Source organism: Dendrobates tinctorius, unplaced genomic scaffold (assembly GCF_039654945.1).
Source record: "Dendrobates tinctorius isolate UK_male_01 unplaced genomic scaffold, ASM3965494v1 ptg000561l, whole genome shotgun sequence".
NCBI lineage: Eukaryota > Metazoa > Chordata > Amphibia > Anura > Dendrobatidae > Dendrobates > Dendrobates tinctorius.
Window position 1 is genome coordinate 313,785 of NW_027362219.1, and position 13,707 is coordinate 327,491.

At 42.7% G+C, this 13,707-nt stretch overlaps 1 protein-coding gene across 1 annotated transcript in view; it reads left to right on the top strand.

The window, feature by feature from the left end:
* The window catches only part of NABP2 (nucleic acid binding protein 2), a 29,932-nt gene extending 16,481 nt beyond the window's left edge, over positions 1-13,451 (top strand). Inside the window, exons 5-7 of the mRNA XM_073565157.1 lie at positions 2,003-2,084; positions 2,161-2,224; positions 12,129-13,451. Coding sequence (XP_073421258.1) covers positions 2,003-2,084; positions 2,161-2,224; positions 12,129-12,301 — 319 coding nt within the window. The 3' untranslated portion in view covers positions 12,302-13,451. The remainder of the gene's footprint in view (positions 1-2,002; positions 2,085-2,160; positions 2,225-12,128) is intronic.
* The last annotated feature ends 256 nt before the right edge of the window (positions 13,452-13,707 follow it).

Sequence of the window (13,707 nt, forward strand, 5' to 3'; positions counted from 1 at the left end):
TCAATTCCAGCCAATTCTGAGTTGAAAAAGTCAAATGGTGCTCCTTCCCTTCCAAGCTCTGCTATGCGCCCAAACAGTGTTTTGCCCCCACATGTAGGGTATCAGCCTACTCAGGACAAATTGCAAAACAATTTTTGGGGTCCAATTTCTCCTGTTACCCTTAGGAAAATAAAAAATTGGGGGCAAAAATATCATTTTTGTGGAAAAAAATGATTTTTTTATTTTCACGTCCGAGTGTTTAAACTTCTGTGAAGCACTTGGGGGTTCAAAGTGCTCACCACACATCTAGATAAGTTCCGTGGGGGGTCTAGTGTCCAAAATGGGGTCACTTGTGGGGAGTTTCAATAGTTTAGGTACATCAGGGGCTCTCCAAACGCACATGACACCCGCAGACCATTCCATCAGTCTGCATTCCAAAACGTCACTGCTTCCCTTCCGAGCCCCGACGTGTGTCCATACAGTAGTTTTCTCCCACATATGGGGTGTCAGTGTACTCAGGACAAATTGGACAACAACTTTTGGGGTCCAATTTCTCCTGGTACCCTTGGGAAAATATAAAAATGGTGATTAAAAGATCATGTTTGTGGAAAAAATACGAATTTTTTATTTTCACGCCCGGGTGTTATAAACTTCTGTGAAGCACTGGGGGGGGTCAAAGTGCTCACCACACATCTAGATAAGTTCCTTAGGGGGTCTAGTTTCCAAAATGGTGTCATTTGTGGGGGGTTTCCACTGTTTTGGTACATCAGGGGTTTTCCAAACGCGACATCGTGTCCGATCTCAATTCCAGCCAAAAACGTCAAATGGCGCTGCTTCCCTTCCGAGCTCTGCCATGCGCCCAAATAGTGGTTTACCCCCACATGTGGGGTATCAGCGTACTCAGGACAAATTGCACAATAACTTTTAGGGTCCTGTTACCCTTGGGAAAATAAAAATTGGGGTGAAAAGATCATTTTTGTGGAAAAAATATGATTTTTTAATTGTACCGCTGTACGTTATAAACTTCTGTAAAGCCCTTGTGGGTTCAAAGTTCTCACCACATATCTAGATAAGTTCCTTGGGGGGTCTAGTTTCCAAAATGGGGTCACTTGTAGGGGGTTTCCACTGTTTAGGTACATCAGGGACTCTCCAAACGTGACATGGCGTCCAATCTGAATTCCAGCCAATTTTGCATTGAAAAAGTCAAACGGCGCTCCTTCCATTCTGAGCTCTGCCATGCGCCGAAACAGTGGTTCCCCCCCACATATCAGGTATCTGCGTACTCAGGACAAATTGCATAATAACTTTTGCAGTCCAATTTCTCCTGTTACCCTTGGTAAAATAAAAAAAATTGAACCTGAAGTATTTTTTTAATGAAAAAAAGTTAGATGTTCATTTTTTTTTTTAAATATTAAAAAAAATTCCTGTGACGCACCTAAAGGGTTAATAAACTTCTTGAATGTGGTTTTGAGCACCTTAAGGGGTGCAGTTTTTAGAATGGTGTCACTTTTGGGTATTTTCTATCATATAGACCCCTCAAAGTGGCTTCAAATGTGATGTGGTCCTAAAAATAAAATGGTGTTGTAAAAATGAGAAATCGCTGGTCAATTTTTAGCCCTTATAACTTCCTAACAAAAAAACATTTTGGTTCCAAAATTGTGCTGATGTAAAGTAAACATGTGGGAAATGTTAGTTATCAAGTTTTTTGTGTGCCGTATCTCTGTGATTTAAGGGCATAAAAATTCAAAGTTGGAAAATCGCGAAATTTTCAAAATTTTTGCCAAATTTCCGTTTTTCTCACAAATAAACGCAAGTTATTTGAATGAAAATTTTACCACTAACATGAAGTACAATATGTCACGAGAAAACAATGTCAGAATCACCGGGATCCATGGAAGCGTTCCAGAGTTATGACCTCATAAAGGTACAGTGGTCAGAATTGTAAAAATTGGCCCGGTCATGAACGTGCAAACCACCCTTGGGGGTGAAGGGGTTAAACAGATCAATGTTTTTATATTCCCAGATTTTGCATGGTTTATTCTGAACTGCCTAACTTTAGTGAACCAAACCCTGAGTATGTCGCACAGCAATCCCAAAGCAAACAGGTACGTGGGTCTTATTTTCCGCATTAATACTCTGTGCCATCAAAGTGTTTTTGATGTCTTACCTTTCTGATTTCAGGCTCCGGTAGAGGGCACGTCTGGAGCAGCTAATCACAACTCCTCCAACAATGCTGCTCCGCCAGGTGAAAAAACCCATTCAGAATAAAATATTTTATAAATGCTTTATTTAAATGACTGTATTTTATGTACATACTGGAAATGGGCCCGATGCGATCGCATCGGGAGTGAGATGAAATTAACATCTGTGTATGCTTAGTGGTGCTGACAGGAACAGCGCGGGTAGAGCGCGCAGTTGTGGCTGTCACCACTATTCCCGCGCATGCGTAGTAATAACGCGGCTGTTACTGCGCCTACATGGGAATAGCGGAGACGTGTACAGTATATACTCGAGCATTAGGCCTGTTTCACACTTCAGTTTTTTCTGTCAGTCTAAATCCGCCAAAATAGGATCCGCAGGCGGACTGACAGAAACGGGGGACAGCGGATCGGTGGATGTACGGATCCACCGATGGTAAAAATTTAAAGGAACCGCGGCAGGAAAAAAAAAAAAAAAAAAAAGATTAATACCGGTCATTTCGCGGGATGTGGGGCTGGAGATCGCGCGAGGAATGGAGGTTGAGGATAGAGAGAGAGAGAATTTTCATCCAGCAGTGAGACTTGATTCAGGGTTAAGAGGGGGAAATGCGGATCCGGACAGCAAAAAAAACGTTGCATGGTCCGTTAGGTGATCTCTGCGGATGCCAAGATTTTGGCGGATCCGCAGAAATACGGATGCAATGGACAGTCATCAGTCAAAATCCGCCGATAATGAAAGTCAATGGGGAAAAAAACGGATCCGCAAGGAAAATTGGCGGATCCGTTTTTTTCACAAAACGGCGGATCTTGACTGATTGTGAAAAACTGATGTGTGAAACAGGCCTTAGCCGACCTGCGTATAAGCCGAGGCACCTAATTTTGCCACGGAAGACTGGGTAAGCTTATTGACTGTAGTGTAAGCCGGGTATGCATTGTCCCCACGTCCTGTCCATGGTATGTGGCACCCCCACCCCCATCCCTGTCCTGGAATGTGGGGCTCCCCTCCTGTATGTATGGCTCCCTGGTCCCATCCTGTATGCATGGCTTGCCTTGGCACAGCTCCCCCGGTCCTCACTCGTCCTTCTCGGTCCTCACTCGCGAGGTGGCTGCAACGTCCCTGCATCTCTCTGTTTTCCCGGCTTCCAGCAGCACTTCCTGTATTCAGCGGTCAGGTGATACCGCTCATTAAAGTAATGTGTATGCGCTCCACGCCTATGGGCATGGAGACACGTCCATATTCGTTACTTCAATGATTGGTACCACGTGTCCGTTGAATAGAGGACGTGCTGCTGGAAGCCGGGAAAACAGAGAGAGAAGCAGGGACGTTGCAGCCACTGCGCCAGGAGTGGGTGAGTATGCTGTCACAGCTGCTCTCTCCTGCCGCTCCCCTTCGGCTTGCTGGCTTATACTCAAGTATATACTGTATGTCACTTGCGCAGGTGCAAGTGACACTGCCGTGGTGCCTTATGTGATTTGGTGACAGCGGCCAACTGGTAATTATATATGTAGATAGAAATAGGCCCGATGCTATCGCATCGGGAGTGCGGTTAAATTGACATCTGTGTATGCTTATTGGTGCTAACAGTAGCAGTGCAGGTAGAGCGCGCAGTTGTGGCTGTTACTGTACGTGCGTGGGAATTGCGGCCACGAACTGCGCCTGCGCAAGTGACATACACATCACCGCTATTCCCGCGCATGCGTCGTAACAACACGGCTGTTATTGTGCCTGCGTGGGAATGGCGGACACGTGGACCGTATATACTTGAATATAAGCCTAGGCATCTAATTTTGCCACGGAAATCTGGGTAAGCTTATTGAATCGAGTATAAGCCGGGTATCCATTGTTTCCCCCCATCCTGTCCTACTATGTGTGGCTGTCCCTGTCCTGCTATGTGTGTCTCCCCATCCTGTATGCATGGCTCCCTGGTCCCATCCTGTATGCATCGCTTGCCTTGGCTCGTCCTCCGTGGTCCTCTCTCGTCCTCCCCGCGCAGTGGCTGCAACGTCCCTGCATCTATTTTCTGTACTCAGCGGTCAGGTGATACCGCTCATTAAAGTAATGGGTATGCGCTCCACGCCCATGGGCGTGGAGACGCGTCCATATTCATTACTTTAATGAGCGGTATTACCTGACCGCTGAATACAGGAAGTGCTGCTGGAAGCGGGGAAGAAAACCGAGAGATGCAGGGACGTTGCAGCCGCGCCAGGAGTGGGTGAGTATGCGGTCACAGCTGCTCCCCCTCGCTTACTGGCTTATACTCCAGTATATACCGTATGTCACTTGTGCAGGTGCAAGTGACACTGCCGCGGTGCCTTATGGGATTCGGTGACAGCGGCCAACTGGCAATTATATATGTAGATGAGCCCTGCACGGTCCTGTATACAGTGGTAAGATAATTTCGTGCAGTTGGTCCGGACGTTCTAGTGTTATTGTTATTGGCTTTTCCCTTCAGGAGCCCAGAGGGCTGCACAGCGACATGTCCCGCCACATTTGCATCAGTGTTGCATCGCGACTAATGATTTTCCATGGGGACGCATTGCGACTTATTGAAACTGCAATGCAGCGTCGCAAATGCTTCCATATGGGTTTAAATTTCTTTTTTTCGTCATTGGTCCCCGGTTGCTCACAACTGATAAGACTGTTTGCATGTTGCAGGTGATCATCTGCGATTTGGCTGTTCTCTTAGTTAAATATTACAGCTCTAAAATTGTGCAGCCCCTCTGACTATGGCCTTCAGTGGGACATTTTTTTAATCTTGGGGAAAAATACAGCCATAAGGATCGCCTATCTGGACATAACCACAGTATTGGTTTTTGCAAAACACATTGCAGTACACAGTGCAATTTTTTTTTTTTTCTGTGTTTGTTTTTTTTTCCTTCACTTGATTTTTATTTTAATCCCTCCACGACCACATAACGTCAAATTACATCATATGTTCACAGCTTATGTATGGAGAGCACAGTACCCAGCAGCTGCCAGCTGTGTTATAAAGTCGTCATCATCTGCTTGCAACAGCAGCAATCAGTAGGATCAACCCTCCTAAGATGTCTTTATGGGCATGCAGGTCATAGGAAGCTGAATAAAATGATACCCTGATATCTGCAATCCGATGTTTGTTTTTAGGCAGAGAGAAATCCCTGTTTTTATTATATATATATAAATGAGCTGTTTACAACTATGGGCTGGACATACATCTGCCTGCAGAGCTTATTTTTAGTAAAGGGGGGAGTTAACAGTGTGATGTGTAATGGCTGACAGTCTGCTCTCCTGATCTCACTGCAGAGCTGTGTGTAATTATACCTGACACATCTGCATGTTCCTATCAGCTTCCATCTCACAGGCAGACAGGGCTGCAATATTGTTGCAATACAGCAGAGCTGGGAGAGCATCAGCAAATGTGTTTTGTAGGGAGAAAGTTTAGTTGTACTATTCTGTGTTAGTTACAAGTATCACACTGGTAATGCGTTCTTTCATTTACAATAGTCTCTGGAGGCAAATTCTCATCAGTGTCCAGCCCATAGTCCTGAACAGCTCATTTACGTGCAGTCATGACTGAAAGTGTCGGCACCCTTTAAATTGTTCCAGAAAATGAAGTATTTATCCCAGAAAATTATTGCTATTGCATATGTTTTGTTATACACGATTATTTTCTTTGTGTGTTTTGTAACACAAAAAAAAGGCAAATTTGACATAATATGCAAAACCCCAAAAATGGACCACACAAAATTGTTGGCTCCTTTCCAAAATTGCGGGTAACCCACTTTGTTTCAAGCATGTGATGTTTGTACGAACTCACCTGTGGCAAGTAACAGGTGTGGGCAATATGGAAATCACACCTGAAAGATAAAAAGGGGAGAAGTTGACTCAGTCTTTGCATTGTGTGTCACGCTAAGCACTGAGAACAGAAAGCGGAGCCGAGAACTGTCTGAGAACTTGAGAACCAAAATTATTGAAAAATATCAACAACTTCAAGATTGCAAGTCTATCTCCAGAGACCTTTATGTTCCTTTGTCCACAGTGCGCAACATAATCAAGAATTTTACAATACATGGCCCTGTAGCTAATCTCCGTGGATGTGAATGGCAGAGAAAAATTGATGACAGGTTGCAATGCAGAATAGTCCAGATTGTGGATAAGCAGCCCCAATCCGTTCCAAAGAAACTTTAGCTGTCTGGCACACACGGGGTGCATCAGTGTCAGCGCCGACTATCCGTCGATGTTTGAGTGACATGCAACGCTATGGCTGGAGACAAAGGAGAAAAATGGAATGAAGACTACAAAGAAAAGAACACAGTACCTACGGTCAAATACGGTGGAGGTTCAAAAATGTTTTGGGGTTGTTTTTCTATCTCTGGGTGCCTTGACTCTATGCAAGGCATCATGAAATCTGAATATTACCAAAGGATTTTGTGTCGCATTGTAGTGCCCAGTGTCAGAAATCTGGATTTGCGTCATGGGTCATCCAGTAGGACAATGACCCCAAACATACTTCAAGAAGCACCGAGAAATGGATGGAAAGAAAGCGCTGGAGAGTTCTTAAGTGTCCAGCAAGGAGTCCGGGTCTAAATTTCATTTAACACCTGTGGAGGGATCTTAACCCCTTCCCGACCTGTGACACAGAGTATGCATCATGAAAGTCAGTGCCAATCCGACCTCTTACGCATATGCTGTGTCATGAATTGACTGCGTTCCTGCGGGTCAGGTGACCGGGTCACTGAAAGGTCACCCTACCCGCAGGTACAGAAGGACTTATACTTCACCCCGGGGGGGTGGCTTTGCGCCCCCGTGGCTACGAGCGCTCTGGCAGTTGAAAGTGAAACAGCCAATCAGAGCAATTGTAATATTTCACCAATGAAATTTGGTGAAATATTACAATCCAACCATTGCCAATGCTGCAATAGCATCGGCCATGGCTGGAGACTACAATCTGCCCCCCGCCGACTGACGGTGGCGATCTGCTGCCACTGTTAGTATTTGCTCCCCCCCCCCCCCCTTCCGGCCGGCAGATTCATTCATTCATTCATTCATTCATTCCAGGTACATTTTTATCACTGTGATAAACCCTATCACCGTGATCAAAATAAAAAAAAGTAAATAAACCTCCCCTTTATCACGCCCCATAGGTAGGGAAAAATAAAGAAAATATTTATTTTTATTTTTCCAATAGGGTTGGAATTAGGGTTAGGGGTGTGATGGGGTTAGGATTGAGTGGTTTCCACTATTTAGGCACATCAGGGGGTCTCCAAACGCGACATGGCGCCACCATTGATTCCAGCCAATTTTGCATTCAAAAAGTCAAATGGTGCTCCCTCCCTTCCGAGCCCTGACGTGTGCCCAAACAGTGGTTCCTTCCCACATATGGGGTACCAGTGTACTCAGGACAAACTGGACAACTTTTGGGGTCTAATTTCTCCTTTTACCCTTGCGTTATAAACTTCTGTGAAGCACTTTGGCGTTCAAAGTGCTCACCACACAGCTAGATAAGTTCCTTGTGGGGGTCTAGTTTCCAAAATGGGGTCACTGGTGGGTGAGCTCCAATGTTTAGGTGCACAGGGGCTCTCCAAACGCAACATGGTGTCCGCTAACGATTGGAGCTAATTTTCCATTCAAAAAGTCAAATGGTGCTCCTTCCCTTCCGAGCCCTGCCGTGCGCCCAAGCAGTGGTTTATGACCACATATGAGGTATCGTTGTACTTGAAATTGCCCAACAAATTTTAGGACCCATTTTCTCCTGTTGCCCATGTGAAAATGAAAAAATTGAGGCTAAAATAAAAGTACTTTTTTTCATTTTTATGGATCAATTTGTGAGGCACCTGGGGGTTCATAGTGCTCACTGTGAATCTAGATAAGTTCCTTAGGGGGTCTAGCTTCCAAAATGGGGTCATTTATGCAGGAGCTCCAAAGTTTAGACACACAGGGGCTCGCCAAACACGACATGGTGTCCGCTAACGATTGGAGCTAATTTTCCATTCAAATAGTCAAATGGCGCTCCTTCCCTTCTGAGCCCTGACGTGCGCCCAAACAGTGGTTCCTCCCACATATGGGGTTTCGGCGTACTCAGGACAAACTGGACAACAACTTTTGGGGTCTACTTTCTCCTTTTACCCTTGGGAAAATAAAAAAAATTGTTGCTAAAAGATCATTTTTGTGACTAAAAAGTTAAATGTTCATTTTTTTTCCTTCCATGTTGCTTCTGCTGCTGTGAAACACTTGAAGGGTTAATAAACTTCTTGAATGTGGTTTTGCTCAGCTTGAAGGGTGCAGTTTGTAGAATGGTGTCTCATTTGGGTATTTTCAGCCATATTGACCCCTCAAACTGACTTAAAATGTGAGGTGGTCCCTGAAAAAAAAAAAAGGTTTTGTAAATTTTGTTGTAAAAATTAGAAATTGCTGGTCAACTTTTAACCCTTATAACTTCCTAACCAAAAAAATGTTTCCAATATTGTGCTGATGCAAAGTAGACATGTGGGAAATGTTATTTATTAACTATTTTGTGTCACATGACTCTCTGGTTTAACAGAATAAAAATTCAAAACGTGTGATTGCAATAATTTTCTGGGGGAAATACTGCATTTTCTGGAACAGTTTCAAGGGTGCCAACCCTTTCGCCAAAACATCATCGATATCTCTGGAATTAGATACTTGCTGATATCGAAGTTATCATTTGCCGTAATTCAGCTTCCTATGACTGCCTGCCCATGTAGACGGCCTGATCTTACTGACAGATTCCCTTTAACCATTTTAATGTCACTGTACATGCATGCAATGGCTGCAATTCAATTTGAGTGACAAACTTCCATTGACCCGATTCCTGTGACGAGATGGTTGGGAACCAATAAATTGTCGTTGCAGCCAGGAGCCTGCTGAAGGGCTTCTTTCATAGCTACCTTGGTCTTCCTCTGCCATTCAGTCACTGGCTGAGCTTCAGAGGAGACCTGCGATTCCCCGTATACTGCAATACTGTGACACATGCAGTATGCACATGCCCCCCAAGGTGAACAAAAAATAAAGTGATTAAAAAGTCATCAAATTTTAGCCATACGTTTAAGGCATTTCAACTTTTCTTGGCCTTTTTTTGGGGAGTGGGGAGCATACACTCTGCAGAAAAAAATGCAATGAAAATAGATCATTGGATGTATGCCAAGTTCAGGTTCATATTTTTTTTTTTTTTTTCTCCCTAATAAATATACAGTATATCTCTCCACCCTTAAGTTTGGTGTCCCCATATTCCTACTGATCTGAAGAATCCTACTACCAACAAAAACCAATAGTGAAGTTGAATTTTTTTTTTTATTACTCCATCATTTTACCATACTTGGAATATTTGTCTTCTTGTTTTCATTAAGTTACATGGTCAAGTGAATGGTGTCCTCAAAACTACACTACTTCCTGCCAAAAACATACCCACAAAAGTCTTTTGATGGCCAAATAAAAAAATGTTATGGATCGTGGGAGAAGAAAGGGAGGAAAATTAATTAAAGTTCAAAAAATGTCTTAGTCGGTCTTGAAGGGGTTAAAGAAGCATGCGCTTGAGTCCAATTATTGATAGACCACCAGTGGTGAATATTTTTGTTGAAATTTTAGTTCACAATCATGTAAAACCAGAAAAAAAAAATATATGTTTATTTTTTGTTTTTGTACAAGCTTTCAAGCATTTTTAACAATAGAAATGCAGAAAAAAAAATGTTTGATTTTTGAAGCCACTCTTGAATGATGCATCACCTGACATGAGTCGTACTGGTCCAGCAGTCCCATCATTCTCAAGAATAGTCCTCAAAACCAAAGGAAAAAAAACAATGTATGCATATACCCTAATAAAAATAAATAAGTAAAAAAGCAAGTGCATTAAATAACATAGGGTACTTAGTAAACACTATTTTGATCAAAAAAGTATAAAGCTGTCCCACCACGACAAGGTGTACCCATTTGAGACAGTAACTACACTAACGGTTAAAACCTACCTAGTGTGAATAGTAGCAGAGTCTCTGGGTCCCAAACGGACACCCAGCTTCAGAGGGACTAAATAAACTACACAGCTCAGTAGAATGGAGGCCACACCCTATTTGTACTGAATACAAAAATGCTGAAGAAAAAACAAAAAAACTGAACTGAAGTAGAATTGAATGACATGCATGATGTAAAAGTATGTTCACATTGGCCATAAAAGCAAGCAAAACCAAAGGAAAAAAACAATGTATGCATATACCCTAATAAAAATAAATAAGTAAAAAAGCAAGTGCATTAAATAACATAGGGTACTTAGTAAACACTATTTTGATCAAAAAAGTATAAAGCTGTCCCACCACGACAAGGTGTACCCATTTGAGACAGTAACTACACTAACGGTTAAAACCTACCTAGTGTGAATAGTAGCAGAGTCTCTGGGTCCCAAACGGACACCCAGCTCCAGTGTTTACTAAGTACCCTATGTTATTTAATGCACTTGCTTTTTTACTTATTTATTTTTATTAGGGTATATGCATACATTGTTTTTTTCCTTTGGCCATAAAAGCAAGCAAAACCAATGTGAACATGCTTTTACATCATGCATGTCATTCAATTCTACTTCAGTTCAGTTTTTTTGTTTTTTCTTCAAGAATAGTCCTGCAGATGAGACATTTTATTTTCTACTAGCTGAAGAGCCCGGCGCTGCCCGGGCATAGTAACTAACTGTGGTTAGTTATAACAAATTATAATTATCCTCCGTCCCGTGCCCATAGACCCGTCATACATATCCTCTGTCCCATAGTCCTGTGCCCATATACCCATCATACATATGCACCATCCCATAGGCGCTGCCCGGGCATATTAACTAACTGTGGTTAGTTATAGCAAATTATAATTATCCTCCATCCCATAGGCCCGTGCCCATATACCCATCATACATATCCACGATCCCATAGGCCCGTGCCCATATACCCATCATACATATCCACGATCCCATAGTCCCGTGCCCATATACCCATCATACATCCTCCATCCCATAGTCCCGTGCCCATATACCCATCATACATATCCACCATCCCATAGGCCCGTGCCCATATACCCATCATACATATCCACGATCCCATAGTCCCGTGCCCATATACCCATCATACATCCTCCATCCCATAGTCCCGTGCCCATATACCCATCATACATATCCACCATCCCATAGCGCCCGTGCCCATATACCCATCATACATATCCACCATCCCATAGGCCCGTGCCCATATACCCATCATACATATCCACCATCCCATAGTCCCATGCCCATATACCCATCATACATATTCGCCATCCCATAGTCGAGTGCCCATATACCCATCACACATCCTTCATCTCCTAGTCCCATGCCCATATACCCATCATACATATCCTCCATCCCATAGTCCCGTGCCCATATACCCAACATACATATACGCCATCCCATAGTCCCGTGCCCATGTACCCATCATACATACCTGTCATACATATCCTCCATCCCATAGTCCAGTGCCCATATACCCATCACACATCCTCCATCCCATGGTCAACCATTATGACATCATAATGAGCGGTGGGGCTTGCAACCTATGATTACATCAGCGTCGCTATGGCAGCCATTATGACATCATAATGAGGGGTGGGGCTTGATACACACACTTTTTCCCCATTATGTAGATAGGGGCAAAATTGTTTGGTGAATTGGAACGCGCAGGGTTAAACTTTCACCTCACCACATAGCCTAGGATACTCTCGGGGTCCAGACGTGTGACTGCCAAATTTTGTGGCTGTAGCTGCGACGGTGCGGATACCAATCCCAGACATATACACACTTGAGCTTTATATATTAGATTGAAGGAATAGAATTTGCTGAAATTATATTGTGAGTGTTTACGCATTCTGTTATTTGCCGTGACAACACAAACACTTTTTTAGAACACTGTTTTCTGAATGAGTCCCATTATGTATCTTATTTCCACCTTCAGAGCTGCCCAACGGTAATGGAAACAACAACCAAGGTAGTGCTGTGCACCAGCCCCCTGCAACGTCTCACCCGGCAAGTGGACGAATTACACGCAGCCAACCCAACCACTCAGTCCCTGGAGCCTCAAACTCAATCAGTAATGGCAAAGAGACACGGCGGACGGGGAAAAGATAGTGAAACTAAAAGTGGTGACCGGAGACTGCCTTGTGCTCGCCTGTGCCTGACGCATGTGCCTGGTGGACTGTGGGAGAGAAGCCGGGCCTTTATCGTCCTTCTCTCACAGCAGAAGAGATCAGGATCTCTGAAGCCTTAGTGCATTATAAAACATGTATGTACGGACATGTTCTTACAATGTGAAAGATCACAGTATCTTTTAGTATTTTTTTTTGTAGTATTCTAACCTGTGCAAACAGAGTATAGGAAGCACCCTGAGGAAGCGGGGTGCTAGATTATATCTGAGCCCTGTGTTACCTAGCCATACATTACACTGCAGTGTTAGCAGCAGGTGAGGCATGCAAATGGAATATGGCCTCATTCAGACGTCCGTCTTTCCCCTGATAGAACATGTATCTATTAGGTTATAATCCTGTTCACCTTATTTTTTGCAAAAAAAAAAATATATATATATCATCGGGACTTGTCATTTTTTTAATCCACTTTGCAGATCAACCTTATCCATGCAAGTTAAGTCTGTGAAAAATCTTTGACAGCACACATTGGCATCCATGTGAGGTCCATTTTTTTTAAATTGTAATTTTTATTGAAATTTTTCAATTTTTACAAGGAAAAGAAAAATTTTGCCATTCCAAATTTTCACTATCACACGATGTCCATTTTTAACATTGCATTGAGAAGGAGAAACAGAGAAAACTTTTCTTGCTTACAAGAAAAGGATGAAAATCTGTTCAAAATCACTCATGACAATCAGACCACTTTTGTTTTTTTTTTTCCCACCAGCTCACGGACGTCTGAATGAGGACTAATTCCTACTGTTACATTGCTGCATTGACACAACTGGATGTATTTATCAGAATACATTTATAGATTTCCTTTATTCCGGCATCTGATAGTTTGTTGTTTTATGGTAGCCTTTTATTTTAATTATGGGTTCATTTCTTCCTAAAGGATATATTTTTGACTGACTACTTCTATAAGACCTTTTAATAATTTTTCTGCACTAATCTAACAGCAGTTGATGAACACAGTAGATGCTGGATTAAAGGATCTTTAATGTGAGGACAGTATACATTAAAGATGGAGATAAAATTGTGTATTCTGAACAGTTGCATGATCAGGTTATTCAATAAAAAAAAAATTTTCATCAGATGTTTGTTTTTTTTGCTCGGAAGATGCTCTGTACTTTACGATACAAGTCAATAGGAAAGCTCAAATCCCAGACGTCTTTTGGAGCATTTTGACATAATTTATGTTAAAAAAAATCACTAGCAGTTTCTTCATTGTTCAATGGAACGAAAAACAAACTACAAAAACCATGAAAGAACCATAATAAAAAAAACAACAACAACACCGGAGGCCGAACCAATCAGAGAAAATGCTCAGGAAACGACAAAACACAAAAG